A 27730-nucleotide genomic window follows, 5' to 3' on the forward strand; every position below is an offset into this window, starting at 1 on the left:
AAATTACTTGAAACCAACAAAAGTATTGTATATATATTTTTTTTTTGTTTCTTTTTTTTTCTTTCATTATAAAATATACATTACAAAAATTGTTTATCAAGTTTTATGACTTAAAACAAATACTAATTATTATAAAATAAATAAAACAATAAATTAAATACAACATTGTATTTTTTGTTTAAGTAAAAATAATATTTTTCATTTGTTACATTATTATGTAACATGTGAAATATTAATTTTTATATCAAATTAATTAATTTAAATAATTTTAAACTCAATGACAGTCGTATATTAATTACATTTTTAAATATATTTATGTTTCATTCTTGTTTATAATTTATAATCAAGAAATTTTTCGTTAATTTATTTTTTATTTGTTTATAATAATAATTTTTTTATATTTATTTATTCATTTATAATATTTCTCTGATTTATTTATTATATCTTTCATACATTTTTATTTATTTTTATTTATTTTTTTACCTAGGGACAACACAAACACATAGTTTTTTTATTTTTTTATTTTTTTTATGATACACTATATCATCACAAAGATTTCATCTAATATCCTGTGTGTGATTGGCAATAAGCGTTTTTATTTTTCGGTCGGAATTTAATGAGTCGTTTAAAAATTGATAAAAAAAACAAATCAAAGAATTTTATGAGATGAAAAATAAGTTTACAGTTTGGTAAAGTTAGGCGTTGTGGATAGTACATTTTTTTTTATTTTTATTCATTTATTTTTTTCCTTCAAATAGTTTGTTGATTAATTTTTATAACTCACGTTATCGCATACACACTGTTAAACTGTGTTTTTTATCGAAAAAATCAGGAAATATTCGTTAGCTTAATTTTTTTTAATTTCTTTTTTATCGCATAAAACAATTTTAATTAAATGGTTTTTACTTTTTATTTCATTTTTTTTTTTTTAAACTAATATTTACGGAAAAATAATAATAACAATAAATTTTTATTATTATAGTGTAAAATAAATTTGATTATAAATTACATAGTTATATCCTTGCAAGGCTAAAATACTGAAAGGTATTTTTTTTTTTTTTTTAATAAATAAAAATTATTTTAATTAAGAATGTATGTATAAAAAAAAAATTGGGAAGAGTTAAAATATAATTGCACAAACACAATTGTGCTATTAATTCTGAACACAATTATACATATATATTGTAAAATTAATTTTTCAAGTAAAATAAACGAGTCACGAGCTTCTCATGCTCTAATATATAATCCAATTTATTATTTTCATGACCCATTTATTTAACATGAAAAAATAATAAGAAAACCGATAATTTAATATCATCGTCATTTATTCACTACTATTTACAATAATGTCTTTTATTTATTTCATTTTGTTTCATCTTTTCAATGTGTAAATTTCATTTACAAAACTCATAGTTTATTTTTACTGGAAGAACATTTATAATCATCAAACGTCAATTTAATTAAAATTGACAAACAATCTTTCTCCTTATAAATATTTGGTTTTTTAATATAAAAAATTAATTGCGATGGTCCGCGTTTAAATATTTAATTATGATTTTTTTTTATCATTGTAGTATTTTTTAAATTAAAATCTTTTTTAATTAGATAAAATTTTATATATATAAAAAACGATAGTACGAAAATAAGTACGAAATTTTAATAAATTTCTTTTCATAATTATTATTTCAACTATAAAATTTCGAGAGAAAATATAAAGTAAAATTAATTTTTCACGAAAAATGTAGTTGAGTTGTTTCTTGAGGAAAAAAAAAAAAAAACAGTAGACATTTCTAGTAAAATATTCATGAATTTAAAAAAAGAATAAAATACTCCTTCGAGAAATAAGAAATTTTTCTTTAAAAAATTAATTTCTATAATTGTAATTTTAATTTTTAAAAAAGTAAATTCAAAGAATTGAAGAGACAAAAATAGAGAAATAAATTTTTAATATCAAATTAATTAATTAAAAAGATAAAAGTCTTATCACGGTAAAAAGACAACATTATAAGTTTCAATTTCCATTGGCATTGGATTAATATTTCTAAAGCCATCTTTTAAATACTTTTTAGTTCTCGTCCCAGTTAATGTTGTTTTAGTTATATTAATTTTATTTAATTTATAAAAACTAGTACCAGGATTTGGTCTTTCATTTAGTTGACAATGTTTAAGTGTAATATCAGTACCAACTGTACAACTATATCCTTGTCTGTGTAATACCATCAATGCACTACTTATTGGAAAATGTGAAAGTTTTTGATCATGATTTGTTCGTAAATTTAATAAATGTAAATCACATGGTAAACTTTGAGTAAGTAATTTAACTTCTGTTTTTAATGTTATATCATTTTCTGTTCCATCAATGATAAATATATTTATTGGATAATTTAATGCATTACTAATATGATTAGCAAATAATGATGGTTTTGGTAATTCTGTATCTTGTTTATCATTAATTTCTTCAAATAATAACCAATGTTTAAGTATTGTTTTACGATTATCTAGAAGACCCTCACCCATACCTCTTGAATCATCATACAATGTTCTTCTATCAAGCATAACTTCAAGCCAACCTGGCTGATAACTTGCAGCACCTTGTGCATGATTAACTAATAATGTTAATCTATGATAATTATCTTCAATATATGCCATTGTTGTTATTGGATAATAATTACCTTCAATTCCAATTCTTTCAATTTTTTTTCTTTTAATCATTTGATGTCCATTTTGATCACTATAAAATTCTGGTGGATCACCATTTTGTATGTCTGTTTGGATTCTCATAAACATTTCAGTTTCACGATTTTTTGGTGGTGTTTCAAAATCAATAATATTTTCAATATAAATTGCTTCAGCAAGTGGTCCATCATTATGATAAATTGTTATATGATGAGTTAATAATTTACCATATTCAACAGTTAACATTGAACTAAGTATACCAGATGATATATATATTTTTTGATTTGGTGTATATTCATCAAGTACATCTTTATCTTGATCACGTAAATTTGGATCAGGCATAAATAAATATGCACCACTATGAAATTGTGCTGATGCATATGCTGCAAATTGTATTGAACATTGTATTATTTTACCACTTGTTGTTTTAGTTATACGACGTAAAAATCCACTTTCACCATCAAATAATAATTTAATACGTTGATTTTCTAATTGTATATCACTTGATTGCATTGATTTTATTGGAAATAATTTATCCTTACCACATTTATTACAATATATTGTTGCTATTGAATCAATTGGTATTTTATCAATGTATTCAATGTGATAAGTTGTTATTGATAGAGGTTTTAAATCAGCAATAAATAGCAATACATATAAATCATGATTAATATTTGTTGAATTCATAACTGGTGATATTTGATATATTATTGGTAATTTATGTTGATTTAATACACGTATTTTTGGTGAATTAATTTTAACATTAACAATTTCTTGACGTGATTGTGCTAATGAATTGTACAGGATTATTTTTCTTGTTTCATGATGATTTATTGTTATTGGTATTTTTTTTGGTAATTTTTCATAACTATCACGATCAGATTCTGGTAATACATATATTGAATTTGTACTTTTTGTTTTTATTGCAGCTAATGATTGTATTGCAAAACTTTGTAAACTAGTCATATCAGTTATTGATTCAAATAATTTTAATGCATAATCTTTCATGACAAATGATTTTGATGTACCAGTTATTGCATCATGATGTTGAAATAGTCCTAAATTTCTTCTTGCTTTAACAAGTTTTTCAAAATACGTTTCATATAATTTAATATCATTACCACTTTGACGTGCAATATTTAATGCAATTGTATAAATTATTTCAGCTGATCTTAAATTACCCTCAAGTTCACGATCAAGTATTTTCATATATGGTCTTGTTGTAAAATAACCACTCCAATAAGCTGGTCTAGCTTCACTAAATATATCACTGTACACAAAAAAATCACCTTTTAATGTTGTAAATTTTTGTGTTCTTTGATTAATTTCATTAAAATAATCTTTTGGTGTACCAAATATTATTTCTGCATTATATTCATTTTTACGTGAATTAATATAATCAATTAATATTTTATAATTTGTATATTGTTGATCCCATTCAATTGCTTGATCATATCTAAAATCATCACCAAGTGGCATTAATACAACATTGTGAGGAAATAATGATCCAGTTCTTGAATATTGTTCCAATAATAATTCAGCCATTTGTTTAACATTATTTGAATTAATATCAACAGCACGTACTGAATATTCTGTATATTCACCTCGTATTTTACGAAAATCAAAATTTAAACAAACATGTGGATGTGGACCACACGAGTGTTTAATATTATAAATATCAAATGGTTGATTATGAGTTAACATATCATAATCACCAATTTGATCCCATGGTTGTACCCATACAAAATCACCATATTGTTTTTTAGCAAACCATTGTTTCCATGCATAATGAATACGTTGAATTATTGTCCCAGTACCACCAGCAGCTTTTAAAAGATGTGGCACAGTACTACCATGACCAAATGGATCAACTGACCAGCCAGTTTCTGGATATACTCCAAGATTTGATTTTAGCCATTGGTGACCTGTTGATAAATTTTATTATTATTATTTTTTTTTATATAAAAATTTAAATTATTGCTAGAAAAATATCAATGTAATACAGTATAGTATTTTATTTTATTTTTGCATTTATTTTCTTCAAGTTGACAAAGTAAATTTAGTTTGTGAATAAAGTTAACTATTGTTAGGAAAATATTGTAGAAAACAAGTGAATCAAGTTTCATATTCTAGAGCTCTTATGCGCTTTGAAAGTTTCACGGTTGTTTGGTATAGTACAAGTACTCAGTTTAGATCGTTTAATTCTCATTGTGGTGGTGGTGATGGTTTGAGGCAAGAAGAAGGATCTATGTGGTTTTGCATGACATCAAAATCGACCGATCGTAAAAAAAGATTATGCTATATTCTCGTCAGAGATCAAAGGATTTATATTGTAAAGCAAAACCACCACTAGGGTGGTTTAAACTTTTAACTTTTTTCGAATTCTTTTTACATATATATACGTAGAAAAATGTTGCTTATAAATTGGCTTGTGTTAACATTTATATACATAGTAAAATTTTTCTCTAAATTTAAAAATAATTTTATTTATTGGTATTTTAAAATTTAAATTTTAACATGCTTTAAAATCAGAGAAAATAAATTAAATTATAGTTGTTAAAGGTTTTTAAAGCGAATGTATTTTTCTCTATAATTATCTACTCTTTTTTTTTTTACTTACTTACTTAATGATATAGGTACAAATTAATCCAACAAATCATTGAAATTGCTCAAGTTTTAGTCAAGATAATTATAATCTGGTTATAAAATTTTCAATACCAAGAATCATCTACGCCACGTAAATTATTATGTCTTGGATTTAGTTTTAATTTTGTGGATTTTAGTGATTCGATAAAATAAATATCTTACAAGTATCCTGGTAATTGAACAAGGAAATTTAGAATTTCGATACGTTAGTAGGGTCGACAGTTTGTAATCGCTGTAATTTATTACAAGTTTCATATACTGAAATACTCCACAGAGTTAATCTAGATTGCTGTTCAACAAAATCGTAAACTACCCACATTTTGGCCAGATTTTCTCTCAAACATATTCCTCTTTCCTTCTCTTTCACTGTGTATCACAGTACAATGACCTCGCTTCAGTACCATTAGTGATAATTCATTGATGAATTGTATACTAAAATCGATCATGTTTTTTTTTTTTTTTTTTCATTACAAAATAAATAACAAAAATAAATTTAAATTTATCAAATTTTTGGTAATGTTTTCTTTTTTATTCAGGCGTAACAATGTTTGAATGAAAAAAAAATATTTCAATAAATCAAATGATATAGGTAAATCCTCTTAAAATGATTGGAATCGTTTTTATGCAAAAAAATTTTCCACTATTCCCTGTTGGAGAATCACACGTTTATTTATATTTTTTTTTTCAATTTTTATTTGTTTGGTTTTGATAACAAATGATACACATTTATCCTACAATATAACCTGAACGTTTTGGTATTTTTTATTAGTTTTATTTTCGTCAAATCCATTTAGAAAATTACTCTCAAATTTACTCTTGTTTTTTCATTTTTTTTTTTGTATTTATTTATTTTTGTTTTTAACAAGCAACCACAAATTTTAATAATAATATATATAAACTTTGAAATTTTTATGTTTGGGTATTAAGTTGTTTGACAAATAGTTTTGTGTCCAGGCTTTAGAGCTAAAGTTTCAGCATGATAAAATGTAAAATAGCGAGAGTTTGAATACATCACTGTATTGGCGAAAAAAAAAAAAAAATATAAAAAAAATATTCTCTCGTTAAAATATATAATAAGCTGATGTTTTTTTATTTTGAAAACTGTTGAAATATATTTTCAATTACCTTTTTTTATTATTATTATTTTTAATGCTAATAGGATTTATTATTTTTCATAATAAACTCAAGTATAAAAACTAAAATAGATGTGTGTGTAAAAGTTTTTGTTAAAGTATATATATAAAATTAAAAATTGAATACATAATTGTTTAATTTAAGTAAAGTTTCACGTTGAATAAATCGAGTAGAGGTACAGGATCAGACATAGCAAATTGAAAATTTGTTCATAAGCATGAAAAGAAAAGGAGAGTAAGCGAGAGTAAGAGATAAAAGTTGTCAAATGGGTGATACAGTAACTTTCTCACGGTCGCTATTTCTAAGAGCCAGACAAGAGAAGAAGTATATAGCATCAATGACTAGTCAGTGATTAAATTTAATTACAATAACTAATTAGTAATTACTCAAGTAAATTCATGAAATCAAAATAATAAATGTTAACAATATTAGTGGTATTATTAAACACAACAATTTAACAATCTCAATTTACTAAAAATAATTTATACTTGGATTTTTTTTTAATTTAATTTTTTTTAACACAAAATTTTAATCAAGGGTTTACTGGTTTTTATTGTAAAATCAATATTTTACTTTATATTTCATGTGTTAGCTGACGTGCTCTCGATATGAAATTAATATAGATACTAAATAAATTAAAAAAAAAAAAGTTATGCTTCGCTTGTAAATTGCATGAGCTCTACAATATAACAACCTCGGTATATATAGTTAGTTTGAGAATAGATGATGGAAATAGAGCAGATTGATTCAGAACATGTAATGCAAACAAGTTATAAAGTAGATATATATCTGTGTTTGATATTGTTGGTGATTTATAACTTTATCCTGAAATATAGTTATATTTCAAACTATAAATTCTCTATAAGTAAAAACTGCCCATAGCTATAAAGCCCCAGGATGTTGATCAAGTATATAAACAACATGTGGGTATAAAATATATGACAATAATCGAGTTTAATTAATTTCCATTAGTTCAATTATCGTAGTAGTTATGATGACAATGATTTAATTTTTTAAACACAAATATTCGTGAGGTCGAAAAAATTCTATTTGGGTTTCTATTTGCCTATTTTATTATTGAATGTATTTCTTTGTCTTCTGCACAGTATATTTACAATATATATTATAATAGTGCTTTTAAATTTATACAAAATAGCAAATCCATTTCACAGTCGACTGCACGAACGCCTTTCTGCTTGATCGATTGATTTCGATCACTATTATATTTGGGTCATTGTTAGTCAACAAAGCCCCTTCAACTTAACTCTATTTATTAAAAATAATTACAAGAAATTTTAATATTATAATATACCAAAGATATAATTCGATATATATTATCTATATTTTAAGCTCAAAATTTTCACAATAGCTTGTGATTTATAGAACAAATTATGTCAAACAATACCGAGGTAATTAATTTGGAATATTCTAGTCGTGTAGTTAGTCACAAGAATCAAGTGGTGGACAATCATTGTCTCTTACTATCATAGATAAAATTAAAATATAATTAACACTCAAAAAAAAAAATAGTTGAACAAAAAAAAAAGACATTTTTAATTATATATCCAGCTGGCTTTGATTATAGTATACAAAGAGTATAAAAATTTTGTAATTAAGTTGACGAATTTTATATACATTCTGTCGAGTGAATAATAAAATTGCTTCATTCTTTATTGTCCTTAACTTTGAAGTGATAATTTTTTTTTTTAATCGTAAAAATAGAACTGAAAATTTATCAACATTGTCTCGTGCATGCATAATAGTAGACGAAAGTTGTAGTGTACTGAAAATCCTATATAGTCTTGCATATATTTTCGCCTATTTCAATGCAAATTAGATGGACGACATGAGAATGGTATACGAGACGGGTTTGGATGAGGGTATATGAGATAGTGCCTTGGTATTCTTGGGTTTCATCCATTAACCAAAAATTCGATTCAATATGTAAGCTTGAAAAAAAGCTCGCTAATAGTTACAATGACAAGACTAAATTTATTTTGTCATTTACTCCAAGTTATCTTTCTAGAAATTCTTATTTTATTATTTTATTTTTTTTTTTACTTTTAGATATTTTTTTATTGCATTAGTTCAAGTATCTATATACGTTTTATTTATTTCAAATACTTTTTTTTTTATCTTACTTCATTTTTATTTTTTATTAAAATAACTACGAAATTTTTTTAACAAAGCATGCTTGCACCGTTTTATCTATATAAATGTAATTTCAATTTTTTTGTTTTTTTTGTAGCTTGAAAATATAAAACGCAAAGAATTTCTATTTTTAGTAATAAAAAAAAATATATATATGGATTCATTGAATATGAGAATTTATTGATTTTCTTTTGATAGCAGAAATTTCATTTAAATTATTTAAAAAAGAAAAAAAAACACCCCCTGATCAGACAATTGAATTTACTCATTCGATTTTTATTCTCGTTGGGAATACATCAAGTTAAACCTCACGTGTGAAAACCTTAGTTCTTCTTCTTCTATATATATGTCTATACAGTTTACTTGTAATATATATGTTTTGAGAAATATATATTTTTTTTGCTTCACTTTTATGCACTCTATTGAACACTCATCCCTAGACAGACAGAGGATATATATCCTTCAATCATCTCGATATTTTTAACCCTGAGGTATTTCATATATAGACTTCCATTTTGAACGATCAATTTTCTCTCTGGGAATTCATCAATATAGTCAACTATTCATCTGTATAGATCTCTCTCGCATTCATTCGACATATAAAAGCACCCTAGTAAAATTGATAAAATTTATTTATTTTTATTTTTTTCATAATCTCAAGATTACATTCACTACGAGAATAGTAATTTTTTTTTTATTTTCCTCCTCAATTCACCGATTTGATAATAAATTCTCGTAATAATTTTTTATTTTATTTATTTTTAAATTTAAATATTGTTAATTAAAAAAAATGTATTATAAATTTGTAAATATTACCTTCAATAAGCTGATCAAGCATAGCATATATATGAGAGGTTGCTTCATCTGTCATCACCCAGCCACCAGTCGTTATCTCTAGTCGTCCTTCTTTCACCAACCGTTTGATTACAGCTCTTTTTGTTGGATGAGCACTGAAAATAAATCACAAAGTCACCTATCTGATATATACTCTATATTTCATTAAACTTTTATCAATCGTTTTGATATGGTGCTCTCACAAAAAAAAAGAAAAAAAAATCCATTTATAAATATGATATAATGTCGCACAATTTACGCACACATATATGAATATTCTATTTGTGTTTTATCGGGCGTAATAAGGGCTTTGATAACCGACCTTTTTACGAGAACACTTTCCTTCCATTTAAAATATACCACATAAAAAGTATAGGATTTTTTTTTTTTTTTTACATTTTTATTTTCAACCATTTTAAAGATCTATGAAAAGACTCAACGAAGCGCATGAGAAATAAAAAAAAAAGTAAAAAAACACAATAAAAAAAATTAAAAAATAAATGAAGGCAGTCGTGGGTTTTCGCGTTCCGGTTGGCACCTACAGTTTATTGAGAATGAAAGAATTCAAGATGAGGCATAAAACTTTGACTTTAAGTCGACGATCAGACTTTTGTTTAAGTTTTCTTTTTGTTTTATGGCACTTTTTTTTTTATTATGCAGTATATTCTTTTGTTGGCAAAAGTTTGGATATAATTCTGTGAAATTCTAATGGGATATATGAATTGTTTGATTATTAATATTATTTAATTTTCTTACCTCTCCCACCATAATGATAAAAATGACACTTCACTCCAGATGAAAGTCATATTTGGCCACTGTTGTAATTTTGTCACCATGTTATTTAATATTCCACGAGTTGAACTGTGAAAATACTGTTCGAATGTCTTTAGCCAGCCTGGATCAGTATGACTGTGTGGCATGAGAATCACCTGCATCAACAGAAAAAATAAAATTATATGCATTTAAAATTGTCATACAGAAAGTTAGTGATTTACATTTTAAAATTATACTGTCGAGAATTAATTGAGCGCTGTGCTTTTAATTTAAACATTGAAAAATAGACTGTACTGGTAACTCCAAGTTAACGTAGTAAGTTGAGACCAGATAATAATTAGTCGTAAGAAGAATAAGAATAAATGGACACGTAAAAATAATTATATAGTCGATGTTGAGCCAAAGTACATAGTACATTCATTAGTATATAAAAAAATGTGATAAAATTATTCGCTATAAAAATAAATGTAATCTAATTTAATTTTTTATCGATTTACAATACAAATGCAAAGCACGTTTAGCCAACTATCACCACTTGCATGATTAACCCTTGAAAAAAAAAAAAAAAAAAAAACCAATATGTTCTCCAATCTTTTTAGTAACAAGATAATACTATCATCTTTTACTATCATCTTACTGAGCAGAAAAAAAAAGCACACAATGAAAATGTTGTTATCGTGCAGGTACAAGTTTAACACTTTTTTTTGCTCCGATAGAAAAATATCTTTTACCATGTATGAGATAATAAAAAGTATTATCAGATGCCTATTTTTGATGACCCAACATGAAATCCAATTTCAACGTTATCTATAAAATTTTTCTCATCTCTATTGCCTTGTATGACTGAAAATTTCAAATGGTTTTTAATATAAATAATAAAGTAAAAATTACGTATATGGTATTCTATAAAATTTTAGCTTATTTTAAATTAAATATTCATGTTATAGTTTTTATAAATTTTTTATTTTAATAATTTTATTTTAAAGAAAAAAATTTTTGTGTCATTGCACTTGTTGTCTTGTTATTGAATTTTTTTCTGGAAATTATATTCTTGTCAGAGTGAAAGATTTTATATATAGCATTGTGATTTATACAATTTCTCTAGTCGGTCGGGTTTCGAATTATATTGACATGTTTCAGTAGACGAACGCCTACTCATTGTGCTGTCATGAAAATAGCATCATGATAAGTAGCCAATATTCATCACACTGTCCACGCCAATCGCCATCCTTTAATAATAGCTGTGTCTCGATAATAATAAGATAAAATTTTATTTTATTAAAAACTAAAGTGCTTTGTTTGAAAAAAAAAACACCTGCTATCATTACATTATCTTAAATTTACAAAGCTTGACATATTGTTTAATTTGATGGCAATAATAATTAAAATTTTAAGACTAAATTGTAGAGATAATATGGTATATATAGATAGATAAACAGATAACCAAGAAGGTATGATTGTTACAGATTAGGGCTTTGTTGGGGTAACGCCTAAATTTTTTTTTTTTTTTTTCCTTTAACGGTATGGTATTAAGATTCAATTAAGATATAAAGTTTGTAATGTTTTTTTTTGTCCTAAATGATTGCCTGATATTATTTTTTTTACTGTTGATAAATTCACTATCAGTTGAAGTAACAAACCGCAATTTTTTGCTAACCACACACGTCAACTTTATGAATCATTGTCACTGTGTAAATTATCTAAAATGTGATTTAAAAAAAAATTGATAAGTACAAAGAGTCAGACTAAAAAGTGCTTATTATTTAACACATCTAAAGCAAGCACTTAAATTAATGCTGCTAGTATTTTTGTTAATTTATGTTATTATTCAAATTATTGTTGTGATATTGTTTAGAGTGTTTAATCGAAATCTATATTTAGTGTAATGTGATGCATGATTTATCTTTAGGAAATACGCTTATTCTCCTTTTAATTTTGATGCTTTTAGTATGGCAAGGGCCTCCTGTTAATAAAGCAACGAATCGTGCTTGTACATTCTGCTAGTATGTTAGGGAACACTTGGTTCATTGTTTCAAATGTTCTGAAAAGATTAAAAGATTTTCTTTTCGTTTTGTTCCAGGAGAATATTAGAATTACAAAACACGTGTGCTTTATATTATGCAATAGTGTTAGTATAATCTTTTTGATTTTTTTTTGATTCTTTATGTTTGAAAGTTAAATACTCTACTAAGCCCAAATTTATTATAAAAATATAACGTTAAACAAACAAAAATTTCATTATGATTTTAAAAGTGAGAAAACAAAGAAACATACATTGCAATTTTTCATTTGGTTTTTTTTTGAAAATTCTACTTTTTTAACAACAACAAGAATGTTGATTAATTTCAAAGAAAGTTGAAACTTGTCTTGTAACAATCACGAGGATTATTGCAGTTGAAAAATAAAATTGTTTAAGAAAATAGTCGTTTCGAATTTCACAGGATCTTCGAAGCGAAACCCAGAACGGAATCCGTGAAAATATTTATCGTTTGAGTTTCATCGAGACAACAATCTTTTCTCTCATTCCTTTTATTCTATTTGTTTTTTTTTCCCCGCAATTTCCGGATTTGTACTTTATTTTATTTGTTCATACTATTTAAACAAGATAAAAAATTTTACTCAACTCGTTGGTAGATTGTATAATTAAAATTGCAATTAAATATCGGTAAAAAAATATTTAAAATAAATAATACAAAAATTTATTAACAACTTTATGGTTTAATCATTAGTAAAGCTTGAAGTCTACGTCGCGAAAGTTTTTGTGATTATTAAGTAATTAGTTACAAATTGTCTTCATTAATTATGAGACAAATTGCGTCTACATTTAATACTGAACGACAAGCTTAATCTTCAGTTCATCATTAATTTTTGACTAATTTACCTTGAGTGGAGGTCTTGAAGGATCCTTTCGTAACTTGAGGTATCGTGCTTCAAAACTGTCATCCCAGTACTCACGGCTTCTCATCCAAGACGGCTGTAATCAGAAAATTGTTCATTGATTATTATTTTTCATTTACATAATTATTTTTTCCCACAATGAAAAAAAATCTTCAATGTACCGTGTAATTTTATAAAAAAATATTAATAGATAATTTTTAAAACTTTTTATATTTGTAAAAAATAGTAAACAGCCTTGAGATATGAAAAAATAAAAAAAATAAGATTTTAATATTATTCTCTATATAGCTTTGATTTATTTTTTTTTTTTTTCTTTTTTTACTTTGTATTTCGAGTGGATGAACAGTGAATAAATATGATTTATTCAAAACTTGTCTGCATCATTGTTTTCCACTTCAAAGATACATACCCTTTTACTGCGCAACTGTATTTTTTTAATATTTTTTTCATAACAATAACGAATATAAGTTGTCCTCTAATTTCGTTCAAAATTAATTAATTAACATTGAGCTTTGCAATTTTAATTAAATATTTCTCTCTATCAGTGCATTCTTTTTTTCTTCAACATTTGTATTATCTTTTGTAGTTCAACCTTCTTTTGTTTTTTATTTTTATTATATATGAATTTTAACTTTCTCGAGATATGTACAGTTTATTCGGATTTTATTTATGCAGAAATATCATTAAATTTCATTGTAGAGCATAGCACAGGAAGGGCGTGGCAGCTACCATGCTAACCCGGAATTATCGTGATACCACGAATCTCGATAAAGCAAAATGCATCTTCCTGTCACACTGGACATTAATTAGATTTTACAAAAATGGTTACACGTAAAAAGATTAAATTTACAAAAAAAAAAAAAATTTAACCAAAATTGTTTAATGTTTTTTTCTTTTAAATTTTATATCAAGTTAAAGTTTTCGAGCATCAATAATCCAATTTTTTAAATTGAATAATTACTTGTTTGTGCGATGCATATTTAATTTAGTTAATGTTTTTAAAAATATCATTTCAATAAATTGCTGTAGTTAAAAGTACTTCAATTTATTTTTAAAAAAACTTCATGTATCAGTAGACAATATAACTGCAGTGTTCGATCGGACGTAATAACCATAAAATAACCCTATACTACAAAATATAATTGATTTCCATCGACTACAATTATTTATCAAAGTTGAATCGTTTAAGAGTTTAAATTCATAATTTTAATTGTTTAAAAAAAAAAATAATATTATAATGTATATTATTACTAGAAACAATAATATTTTCTCTTCTGGAAAATTGGACACTTGCAATACATTACTTGCGTGGTGCTGACTTTATAAACAAACCAGCCATCTCTGTTGTACTCATTCTCACGATATCTCACTTTTTTTAACTCTTCGCTTATATAAAATTTGAAAAAGTACTCTATATCACGCAACTATTAACTTTATTTGTTCCGTGCTCACTTTTTCAATACAAAAACTTTTATTAATTATTTATTTTTTTCATTTTAACCAAAATAATAACAAAAAAATTTTAAAGAAATATTTATGACTGAAATAAATAAAATGATCATCACTTAATGGTCATCGGAAGTTCAATCCATTGGAATGAACATTGGCCATTTCCTTTAAACCTTTACTATACCTAATTCGTTTTTCTTTGTTTATTCACATTTTACAATTGTTCTCTATTCTCTTTGTTTCTATGTACACTCGTCACATATCGATCTGTGTACTCAACTGTCTTTCTTTTACTTGCCACAACGCCCACATTTTATTTAAAAAAAAAAATATATATATATATAGCTTTTCAACTAGTTTAATCGATTTCCGCAATCTTATCTTGTGAATTTTATATTTACACCCAGTCTTTTCTTTTGTTTCCTGCCTCAACAAATACACAAATTGATTCGAGTTAAAAAAAATCTAATATACATATCCAACTTTATTTATTTATTCTAAAACTAATGAACTGTATAGGTAAAGTTTCTTGAGTGTATAAAATCTTCCAGCTCATTATCTACTCAAGAACATATAACACAATATAATGTCTTTGAAGTTAAATTATTAGATGGGCAGCTTTTAGTCTTGGTTATGTTGTCAGTCATGTTTAAACTAGTGTATAGTGAAGGCCTAACTAACACTTCATGTGTGCACATCGTCACCCTTGAAACCCTCACTTGTTGGGAGTTGATTAGCTTAGCAATTTGCAACTGACTTCTATTTCCGATATGTATACGTTATTGTGGAAAGCATCAATCGATTTAGTTAGGTGAGACCTATCAATCTTCGATAGTGAACGTCATCAGTGACTATGAATGACTTTGACCATCTGACAGCTATCACACTTCCGTACACGATGTAATTAATAAACCATCTCATTAACTATTAACTGTAATAGTTTATAGTTAGAGAGTGACAGTCAAAATATATTTATTCATGGTTAATGGCAATAGATTCAAATTACACTTGCTATTCTAGATTCGACAAAAAAATGTAGGAAAACTTTAAATTTAATTGCAAGAAAAAGAAAATTAGTTTTTATTCTCGTATGGCTCAGTTAATTATTTATTTTTTTAAAGTCCAATATGCCCGTAGAAAAATCGTTAATATTTAATAAATTCTTCAATAATAAATACTTAAGTAAGAAAAAATTGTTGTGGAATACAAAGATACTTTGAGTAAAAAAAAAAGAAAGTAAGAATAAGCCATCATTCCACCCTTATTTTGTAGCCTATAGTCTTTTTTGCCACAAGGCTTTCATGCTGTATGTTTGACCCTCTCTCATATGCATCCCTCATGATGAGCCCCCTCGATAAGACTTCCTATCCATAGCAATGAAGGGAGCTGATTCCCTTGCTCTTTATATTCAATGAAAATATATTCAGCAATAGGCATGGTGTAGATGGTATACACTAGCAGACTCACAACACTATAACGTGTTTGCTTCATCAACTTGTACACACATTTACTAGCACAGAAACTATTTATATTTATAGACTGATGCTTCTATTTAGGAGTAGACGTGCAAATTTTCTTTCAATTTTTCTAAACTGTGAATCTCAAAATAGAAACATAAACACGTGATTTTTGTTTACTATTTACTTAGCCCTTCGCAAGTTCTGCAGAGCAACAATTCAATTCTGTTGAGCTCAAATAACCCCGGTCTTGTGGCGCAACGGATAACGCGTCTGACTACGGATCAGAAGATTCCAGGTTCGAATCCTGGCAAGATCGTCCTTTCTTTTTGCAATTTTTCACTTTATTTTGTCACCCAACAACAGTGAAATCCATATGAATATAGGGGAACCTAAGTACAAAATATAATTTAGCTCATTTCATAGTCACGTGTGCTTAAACCCTTTTATCTCATTTTTTTTTTATTATTATTATTAATAATTTAATGCAAAAAAATAAAACTCTATGCAACTCAATAAATTATAAAGTAAATAAAAATTTATTTCTACAGTAGCTGTAGTATCTCATGAGGTCACATGTATACATAATAAGAATACTATCTATAAATTATACTTTTTTCAAAAAAGACTGGCAGAGCGCAAAATTATGCATTATTATATGCATCAAGGCAGCAATTGGTTCACTCTGAGGTTAACGACCATGACTCTATACTATTTTTTCGTGATATTGTTCCGCTACTACCTTTGAAACTCACATACGTATATGCAAAAATGTATGTGAGTGTATAAATATATGTTCATGTTAATTTATACAATTTATATACGTAAAAAATAAGAGATCACATCAAAGAAGGACTTGAAAATTTACAAAGCTCTTTTAGTCATTTGCTAATGGTTGAAAATAATTTTATAATATTCTAAATTAGGTATAGTTTTTAACTATAGGGCTGAAAGTTGATTGAGTAGCACTTGTTGTTGACTTTGATTGAATCCGTCTATATATTTGCATAATAAAAATAAATACGACATGTTAGGAAGCTCATTTCGATACCCTGCATACAGCAATATATATGCTTTGTGTTGGTATTGTATAACGTCACGGTATAATAGCTCTAAAACGTTCTCTTCCTCTAAACGACTATCCTCTTAATTAAAACAAATCACGGTTTGCCTGCAGCACTATTCACTCTTTGGTGCACCACTTTTCCACATGATTCGTATATTCTAGAGTTGTTTGGACCTCAGAAAGTGACAAGTCGTTCTGTGGTCGTGAATAGTTCTACACTAAAGGGGACCTAATTAAAGTCTAACCAATATACGTTGACATGTTGGTGATACTGAATGGAAAATAAAATTGATTGGCTTAATAAATTAGAAAATAATTTGATGCCTTTTCAGAGTACGATATTATTGCTTATTAGCGGATACAGATTGATTCAGATTTCAGAATTTTTTTTTTATTTATTGACATCATTATCGTCTCATGATTTATTCACATGCATCTTGAACTTTAAATTTATGGGAAATACAAGTTTTTTAGTAGTAATAAAAATTTAAGTTTCAACTTACTTGGAAGTCAAACTTCTGAAACTCTTCATAGGTTTCAATATCCGTTGTTCTTGGACGTATTAGGGGACAGCTTGCCATTGATACTTTAACATCAGGGGCTTCACTGTAGTCTGGTTGTATTGTTGTTGGCCTCTCATATCTTGCTACAACTGCTGTTAGTAGTCCAGGTGATTGACCCGATGAAGGTGCTTGAATTTGGCTCACGTAGTACAAACACAGTAGCAAAGACACAAGTACAATACAGAAAACAAACATACGGCCAGTACCGCGACGTAGTAGTTTGTACATTTTGAAAAATCAATTTGAATTTTCACAATTTGTCTGTTGGTTTAGTTTTTTTATTTTTCATAAGTCTTTAAATTTGATAGAGCTCGTTGTCTAGTGATGAATTTTAGTAGATGATTACTTGCACTTGAAAAAGCTTCATCTGCATTCTTCTCGACTTCTGACACAGACAAAGAAAAAAAAAACAAATAAGCAACTGGTGGAACAATTCGACTTATAAATGCAGCGCTTATGCTAAATATCATGTGAATTTTATAATTAGTTTTGAAAATTGAATTAAATTTTCTGCAATTTCCGAGGTGATTTTATATTTAATAGAATTATAATACAATATACGTTCTCTCATAATTATAACATCCCAAATTATATGTCCAAATTAAAATGAATAAATTAATTCCCAAAGACTTTCATCATAGATTTTTGATACTTTACAAAAAAAAAATAATTAATATTTTAATTGCATATAATTATTTTCTGATTTTGAATCCTTATACAAAACAAAACATACATATTTTAATTAAACTCGATGACGATTTTAATTACATAAAGTTTAGATTGTCACTCTGGTGCGTAGTAATAGGAATTTAATTTATTTTAAAAACTTAGCATTTGTTGTGTGAGTGGACTATTTAAAAAAAATACAGACTGTATTGACATGACATAGGTTAGTTAAAGATAATTTAGAGTCAAACTCTTGCTGAGGTCATATGCAATAAGGTAAACACAAACATGGAACTTTATTTTTTTAGGGTTGTTTGAATATCTAACTTTGTCACTTTTGAAAGTTTTATGAGTGTGAATGAACTCTCAAGTTTACCGACTTGAATTTTCACACTTTGACAATTATTTAATAACTATTTACATGATTTTTTTTTTTGCAAATTTTCCAAGAATTTTATTTTTAAATACGAAAAATCATTTATATTTTTAAATTGTAAATAAATAGTCTTGTTTCAATTTTTTGATGTAGATTCAATGTAGTTTCATTTGGAAATTCTGGCCACGAAATACAAAATTTATTCAAGATTCAATATTCATCTATTTTATGAACCGTTTTTTTTTTTTTTTCTCAATCAATTGAGTTTAAAAAATAAAACATAAAAAGAGGAAAACAGCCGGTTTCAACAAATATACAAACGATTTCCTTAGATGCAGTACGAATACATCAGACGTGACCACGACGTGTTGAGAATATTTATTACTTGTGCTCTTTTTATTTTGGCATAGTCTCAAGTGATGGGAAAAGTAAAGTTGAAAGAATTAAAAAAAAAAACGAAAGAGAAAGAAAATTGTATAAAAAGCGCATTTTGTCGTCTTTTTTAGAAACTTTATCGAACTCGTATCTAAAAGGAAATTGTAATTTCATTTTTCTCTTATTTAAGGCAATATGTTTTTTTTTTTTGTTCTCCCTTTTCTATTTGTACTCGATCATTTGTTTGGCTTTATTTTTTACAAGACAAAGTATTATCCTGTCAAAATTTACTGATAACCACATTGTTAAAAATAAAATAAAACAATATAAAACTTAATTCAATTGATGTTTTTATATATAGAAAATACAATATAAACTGCTAACAAGCGTATCGAGTTTTTTTCATATTTTTTTTCCTTATCAATCGACATTTACCTTGTTAAAATGAACAATCATAAAAATAATGATCGAAAAGTTATTAAAAAAATTGCTTCATTAAATACAAAAAATAAAAATTAATTAACGCAAGTAAAGTTTTTCGAAGAAAAATCATCAGTAATGTTCTTATGAATCTAGTAATATAATTTTCAAATGAAAAATAAAATCTTGTTTTATCTAAACTTTTTCAAATAACATTTTTTTTTCAAAGAAAAACTTGCACAATTTGAACATTTTGAATTTAAATGCAATTTGAAGTATATACGACTAGCACATATATAAAAAACTTGCCAAGAAAAATAATCTGTGGGTTTAAAAAAACGGATCCTTTTTTATTTTTTTGTTTTATTCTACAAAAGGGCTACTGTATGTCGACAAAGTTTGTATGGTTTATTAGGAACACGCCCGAGTTTCTCAATAGTTTGGCCCACAATATTGGGCGAGATGTTCATTTTATTTTTTTAGAATTCATGCAAGTATTGTAACTTACATTTCAACAGTTGTTGTTGTTGTTGTTGTATTTTTTTTTTGTTATGTTGTTGACTTGTATTTTTCCGAATTTTCCAAAGCAAATAAATTCAAATCATACAAAAAAAAAAAAGGGCAATAAAATTACAACCACTCAGAGCTTCACAACTTTAAGGATATTTGTCGTAAAAAAATTTCTATAGAATATTTTTATGACTTAGTTTTGAAAGATAATTCGAAAAATATAGTAAACTTCAACAATTTTTAGAGTTAAGTCTTGAATTTCTGATGAATTCAATGGAAAATTATCAATACCGATGGGTAGCTTGAATTTCAGTGAACTTTTTCACAATAAATTCCATGAAACACTTGTGTTTTTGTTATGTTTTTCCGGCTTTACTATGGAAACCTTCACTGATGTTATGCCAACAATGAAACAACACTTTTTATCCGTTCACATAATAAAAAAATATTATTATAAATAAATTCGAACAAGTAGTGTAAGCGTATGCAATGATGAGACCCCCATGAACAACTGGATAGTCTCGAGTGGAATGATTTTGACATGCCGTCGGCTGTACACTGTTCCAACATTGTCGGTATAGCGCATGTGCCGATAATCTTGCCGGCGCAACGCAGTCAAAGCTAAAACTATATAGATATACTTATTACATAATAACAACACACAAGTATAGCAGGCAGTGAGAATCATCAGACGTGTCTATAACTGTTGGGTGAAGCTCTGGCGCATAAAAAAAATAAGAAAAATAAATAATAAAAAATAAATAAAAAATGGATGAGTAGATATATGGTGCGGAAGTAAAAATGAAAGGGACAGTCTACACGTTGAAAAAAAGGTATCATTTTTTCAGCGATACTAAAGTTTATTTATTTTTTTACTTTTTTTTGCTACCTCTGTATATGTATCAATCAATCTCACTTCGTAGAGGTAGACTGTATTCCCTTCATATAACGTAATATAAAATAATTTGATTTTTGATTTGAAACATGGAAAAAATTAATTCATTTTTCTTTTTTTTTTTTTTCAATTTATTTTTTAAATTTTATCATATTTTTTTTTATATTCCAAACATGAATTCATCATATACATATGTATATTTAATTATTCTCAGGGAAAAAAATTAATATGTAATTGAAAAATTATGCTGCTTATTCGGTAGAGTTATTTAAAATAATAATTTACAAGTTTGTTGATATAATAATAAAATTGTAAAATGATAACATGATGTGTTAAATTAACTTGTGAATTGACAGAGAGAGTTTATTTGAATTAATACAAATGATGGCAAGGAGAAAAGTGTACATACAGATATCAAGAACATTGGATTATTCATAAGAGTAACAGGAAGTTCTTATTGTCGTCGTTACTGTGATTATTTGAATCGTCTGAAGTATACATTTTTTTTTTTTTTTTAAATTAAAAAGAATCAGAATTTTTTGATTGTATATTATTATTATAATTAAAATATAGTATTAAATTAAAATTTAAATAAATTCAGTTAAAGTAAAAAAAAAGAAAAAAGTTTACAAAATTTACAGAAATTTTAAAATTAAATAAATATTCATAACGTAAAATCATGTTGAAAAAATATAATTTAATCTGACGTTTTATTGTAAATGTATTCAAGCGATTTACTTTTTTTTTTTTTATTCTGTAGTTTTAATTTTATAATACATAAATTTTTATGTTTTGAGAAATGAATTTAATGTACATATAATTTTGTTATTATAACTGTCAAGAAAATATTATATATTATGATAATAATAAATGATGTTTTAAGAAATATATTTAAATATATTATTATATTCATATAATTAAATATATTTCCTAAATAGTTATAATTCATTATAATACATCATATTAAGTATATTTAATTTTGAATAACGTTCTATTTATACTTTTGTAATATTAATATATTATTATATATATTAATATATTAATTTATACTATGTTTTAAAACCAGGTATAATACATGACGATATATATTATGTACTATATGTAATACTAATACAATTTAATATTTATTCAAGTTTACATAATTTGTCTATTTCAATTTAACTTTATTTACTTGTCGTTTGAATATTCAATTTATTTAATAATTATAGTATTTATGTTAAATTATTTATTACATTAAATTATGTAGTTATGTAAAGAAATAATCATATATCTTTTTATTTGTATTTTCTGTAATTACTAAGTATTATTTAGTCTATTAATGATAATAATAATTTGTGGTGAAACGTGCTAAGGATATTTTACTATTGTATATCTCTCATACAATAATATTTTCCTACAAAGCTTTTCCGGTTCCGCGGTTTTTTTCCATCTCCCACTTTTCTTTTGGTACTACGCGTGTCGACGTCCATTAGCGTGCCAATTACCAACTACATCCGATACACCTGCACCAAGCACTGCACCTTTTTTATTTTTCATATTTATTATTTTTTTTTTTTCAAACTATTTATTCCCTTGTATTTATCTTTCATCTTTAACGTAGTACAAAAAATACCGTAAGAAAGGGTTATCTAATGAAAGGTGTGCTAATTTAATATATTCTTTACATCACTACATTTTTTTTTCTATTAAATTGTTTAAGAAAAAAGAAATACGGTATTATAATTAATATTGTCATGTTTAATATTTAAAAAAAAAATATTTTTAACAATTAAAAATTCAGTATATTGTATAGCTCTTTGATAAAAGCTACAAGAAAAAAGAAGAAATATAAAGTAAAACTAGTTTTAAAAAAATTTTTTACATTAAAAAATGCAAAGCATGTAATGTCTCACTTTATACAAAGTTGCTCTATGTCAGCATGTATATTTATTCTTTTTTTTTAATCGCAATATTGGAGGAAAAAAAAAAATCAAAGGAAATAATTTTTTCTTTTTTTTTTTTCCTTTATTTTCATGCATGCATTTAAAATCAAAATAAATATAAGTTACGGAGAAAAATTTAAAACTATTATTATGATTGTTTGAGGGGGTGTTTTTTTTTTTTTTTTCAACTATAAAAATTTGAGATCAATTTGAGAGCATTTCTTGCGTAATGGTACATTTAGTAACGCTATCTTTTTAATAATGGTGATTTAATACTTATCATCGATAAAGTGTACAACCAACAATTTTACAAGCATCATTTAAGTAAAATATATATATTTTTATCTATATCAAATACTCATTAAACAAAAGATATTTAGAAAAAAAAAAACTGTGGAATATACTATTTAGTATCAGCAATTTAAGCAACTATAAAATGGGGTTGTATATTTGAGAGAACAAATGACCTCTCTGATCGCCTATTAGTTCTGGAACAAAGCATTTCGTCTCTGTTAAAAAACTATATATATATATATACTATATACTCCCTTTTTTCATGTATATGTTCAAGCTAGTTTTGTTCAGCTTAACAACGATTTTATCACGCACGAAAAAGACCATTGCAATCAGACAAATTATCTTATGGTCACCTTTACTATTCAGATAAATCAATAACCCTTAAATCAGTATTAAATTTTTGGATAGTGTGACAATCACAGACATGGTATAATTTTAGTGTTCAATTATGTTAATTTTAATTTTTTTTTAAAGCCCTTCGAATCATTTAAATACTGATAAGCAAAAATAAAAACATTAATAGGATTTTTTAATTTTTTGAATAACTCGTTTCTATATTTAATTTTGATAAACAAAAATAGAAAAAATAATTAAAATTTTATATAAAAATAAAAGTTGCTTTGATGAATAATTGTAATTATCTTTTTGAAATTTTAAAATGATAAAAATATTTCTGATGACACATGGATAGTCGTAATATGATGAAAAACGTCAACAAGTATCAAATTGACACAGAAAAGATTCACTACAAGCCAGACATGTAATTCACATACAAGTTATATTATTAATCGTAACATTTTATATGTGCCAACAAGTTCTAGACATAGCTTAAAATGACTATAATCGACTCTCACTTATAACAGTTTGCTTGGTACCATATAAATTCTTGTTATTTTATTCCCTCCGGCATATTCAAGTCTAATTTCAGATCAAATATACATTTTCAAACTCTGCTTTTCTAATTGCACTCTAATTTTCATTGGTCACAATTTATTTTATATACACTTGTATTATTATTTTATAATAATCTATTTAAACCTCAATAATTATATAGAAATTTGATATTTTCATAAAATATTATATTACAAAATATAATTGAATTTAAATAATGTATTATTAAATAAATTCATCAATTATCCAGTGACAATAATAATAAAACAAATTTTTAAAATATATTCTTTTAATAATGCTGAAAAAAAATATCAAATAAACCACTGTGTACATGTGGGCATGTGGTTAACAACATTGTATGTGAATCACACATAAATTACCTCTGTAATTTGACTATTTTTATAGCATTCTAATTAGGCTATTTCCTGAATAATTTACATATATATATATTATATAATGAGATGCGTTGAGCTCATGTAATTGACAAAAATATCATTCATGGAACTTTTAAATTTGCATTATATCAATTACTGAAAAAAAGTGTTGTAGTTTTCGCTGATGGTTTTTGATTAACGTTCTTCTTAAAGACACAGACAATTTTATTTCAAATTTAAACTGTGAATATATATATATTTAATAACTATATTTTTATATTAAAACTACTTGAAAGTACCTTTGAGTAATTAATGCTGAAAGAATATACATTGCATAAGATATATTGCTTTTAGTCTAACGTTGGAAAATATTAGATGGTTTTATTATTTTCATAAAGTTAATGGTTTATCCGTTTCACAAATTTCACTACTGTGCAGCTCATAAGTTGCTTTATTATATATTTTGTGGTATATCATAAAATAAGTTTTTTATTTCTAGAAAAATAATAAAAATCAATATAACCGTTTAATAATATAATACTTGCGTATAAATATAAACTTTGAAATCAATTTTTTCATTTATTTTTTTATTATTTTCTTGTGTGGAAACAAAGTTCATGTTGACCCCTATGCACATTCTATATTGTTAGAGATAATAAATTATTTAAATTTTTCAATTAGTTTAAAAATATTCAGTAAATGGATTTTTTATCTTTTTTTTTTATATTGAATAAAAATAGAAGAAAAAAAATTTACTTTAGAAAAGCATGAAATAATAATCTCCATAAATCCATCCATCAGCTACTGAACTGTTCAGCTTTTATCAGAGAATAAAAATAAAAAAAAATTAATTAATTTTTTCTATAAATACAAATTTTAATAGATAATTCAAAAAACTCATTATTCAAAAAGCTATATAGTCAATTGGGGTTGTTATTTTTTATGAAGATCAACATGATATTTGACTCTACTCAAGTTTCCGTTGTACATACACAAATTGTTTTAATTTATATCCAAATAATCAGCACTAAAGTTTCATAATTCAAATTAGATATAATAATAGACACATTGATATTTGCAACAGAGATTCTTTTTATTTTAAAAAAAATAGGTAGTTGATATTTATTATGAATACATGAATAATTAAAAATTTTCATTATTCAATTTTGCGCATGAAATTTTTGACCTATTTTGTATAAAATGAGTCGAGAGAGATAAAAATACATATGCAGTTGAATAAATTGATTAATTAACAATTTTTAAATAGCTTTATTGATTGAAAATGAAATTCAGTAAATTTATATATATATATTTTTATGTACTTTCTGCGGATTAATCAATAGTTACTGTTAAAAAATAAATCCATTTGCAAGTTGATCTTTCATTTAATTTAACACACCAGATATATAATCATTTCCGTTTTTTTTTTTTGTTATAAATTGCTGGTTCATTGTTCAAAAGAAAATGCGTATCACTGACATTTGTTTGTTTCGGTTTGATGATGAAAAAAAAAACGGAATCATACACATCAAAAAGACAATAACCTCGGCAATTGTTATGGGTGCATTGCATCGAACAAATAGCTTTTTATTTCTTTTTTTAAATTTATATATAATAAAATCAGTGCGCATATCAAATGACTTGATATTAATTTAAATAGATATATATTAAATTTTTATTTTAATATAAAAATTTATTACAATTTTTAATCAATTTATTTTCAATGACGATGATAGTAATAAAATTGAAAAAAAAATTATTAAATATACACAAAGAAATCTATTTCAAAAGCAATTATTTTTTTTTATTTTCCCTTTGTTAGTTTTTAATAATTTTTTTTTTTTAAACATTTATTTTATTGCTTTTTTTAAAAAACATCGGACTCACAAAATATTTTTTCATTTGATATCGTTTTGATTTTTTTTTTGGTATTGAAAAACAAATTTATTTACCAACTTTGAGATAAAAAAATATTTGTTATAAATATTTTTAGTTTTAAAAAAATATTTATATTTTATATTTTCATTTTTTATATGGATAATATAATTGATAATTATTGGGGGGATGAATAAAAACTTAATTGGGAAAATTTGGTCGTTTTAATTTTCGACAAATCAAATAATTTATTGTACAATAAATCAATCAATAATTTATTCTGTTTTAAATAGACCAAATTAAATATTCCATAATCATAAATGGTAACAAATGTACCGGCAATAAATATCATTTTTGTTTACATTTACATGTCATAAAGCACTAAGTATATACACACTGGGAATAATTATTATTCCATGACTTTATCAGTCATAAAAGTCTACATTGTGAATTGAATTTAAAGCCCAATAAATTTATAAATTTATCAACTATTATATGCATTTTAAAAATACAAATTATAACAATTTTTATTCATTTTTTTCATAATTATATAATTAATAATAAGACCTCTAAGCAAAAATTTAAAAGAGAAAAATTTATGACTATATAAAAAATATTTTACTGTCAAAAATAAATTTGACTTACCTAATTAGATAGAAAATCAATAATACAGTAGTTGTTAAAAAAAAAAAATATAAACAAATTGATTAATTCAAAGGAAAAAAAAAAAAAACAAAATAAATATTTTTTATTTTTTTATAATTTATTATTCACTTGTGAAAGAAATAGAAAAAAAAAACAAAAATTATATTATGCCGGTTGAACATGCTGCTGCACTGTCATAGAAAAAAATAAAAACACTTTTCTAATTTATGTTTACAATAATAATTTTGTTCACAACATAACCTCGAACGCGTCTTTATTAATTTATATTTTTTCCAATATATAAAAGGGGTTGCTATATAAATATAAACTAAAAGTTTACTCCAAAAAAAAATAAAAAGAGTTACCCTTTATTTTGAATAACTACAGCACTGTATCTTGTCAATAAATGTCATTGGTATATCAATAAAGCTATTTGACATGGAGAATTTGTTTGGATGTTATCTGCTTGTCATTCTGACTATTTTTAAACATAGTTACTTTAAATAATAACCAAAACATCGCAAAATCTGCGGTATACTGATGGATAAAACCAGGTGAAACTGTGTTGTTGGCCTGACACAGCCTGACATCAACCCCACCATGATTTTTTCTGCTTATTATGTATGGTATACATGTATATTATATTTGAGTAAATGTATTTGTTAACCACTGTGCTGGTAGAGAATGGAAGAAGCTGGAAAGGATGATGATGCAGCGACTGCGCGCAACAAGGAATACACACCAAAAGTGAATGCACGTATGATATTGCATTTAATAAAAATACACTGAAGAGACAACACAAATTGTATCAGAATATTTGGAGCAGTTTGAAAGAG

General features: G+C 25.3%; 1 protein-coding gene and 1 non-coding gene across 4 annotated transcripts; one reads left to right on the forward strand and one right to left on the reverse strand.

The window, feature by feature from the left end:
• Positions 1-435: 435 nt before the first annotated feature.
• LOC122847367 (alpha-mannosidase 2) lies at positions 436-27479 on the reverse strand. Of its 3 annotated transcripts, none has more exons than XM_044144988.1 (6): positions 26895-27479; positions 17589-18033; positions 13097-13189; positions 10198-10370; positions 9424-9557; positions 436-4601 (listed from the first exon to the last, which is right to left on the reverse strand). In XM_044144988.1, exons 2-6 carry the CDS (start codon positions 17874-17876, stop codon positions 1984-1986), a joined length of 3306 nt encoding a protein of 1101 aa, XP_044000923.1. In that variant the 5' UTR covers positions 17877-18033; positions 26895-27479; the 3' UTR covers positions 436-1983. The 3 variants fall into 3 exon arrangements, with proteins under 3 accessions (XP_044000923.1, XP_044000924.1, XP_044000925.1); XM_044144989.1 differs by having other exon boundaries at positions 27260-27442; XM_044144990.1 differs by lacking the exon at positions 26895-27479 and adding an exon at positions 19994-20522.
• Trnar-acg lies at positions 16266-16338 on the forward strand. Its single transcript has one exon. It is a non-coding gene; the product is annotated as a tRNA-Arg (tRNA).
• Positions 27480-27730: the final 251 nt, after the last annotated feature.

Source organism: Aphidius gifuensis, linkage group LG1 (assembly GCF_014905175.1).
Source record: "Aphidius gifuensis isolate YNYX2018 linkage group LG1, ASM1490517v1, whole genome shotgun sequence".
NCBI classification, from domain to species: Eukaryota; Metazoa; Arthropoda; class Insecta; order Hymenoptera; family Braconidae; genus Aphidius; species Aphidius gifuensis.

Excerpts from the sequence above, each read along its gene's own strand:
- LOC122847367 (XM_044144988.1), bottom strand. The coding sequence starts at position 17,876 with ATGTACAAACTACTACGTCGCGGTACTGGCCGTATGTTTGTTTTCTGT. Across the intron at positions 10,371-13,096 it reads CTTCAAGACCTCCACTCAAG|GTGATTCTCATGCCACACAG; the intron begins GTAAATTAGTCA and ends CTGTTGATGCAG. Across the intron at positions 9,558-10,197 it reads TTATCATTATGGTGGGAGAG|TGCTCATCCAACAAAAAGAG; the intron begins GTAAGAAAATTA and ends ATTTATTTTCAG.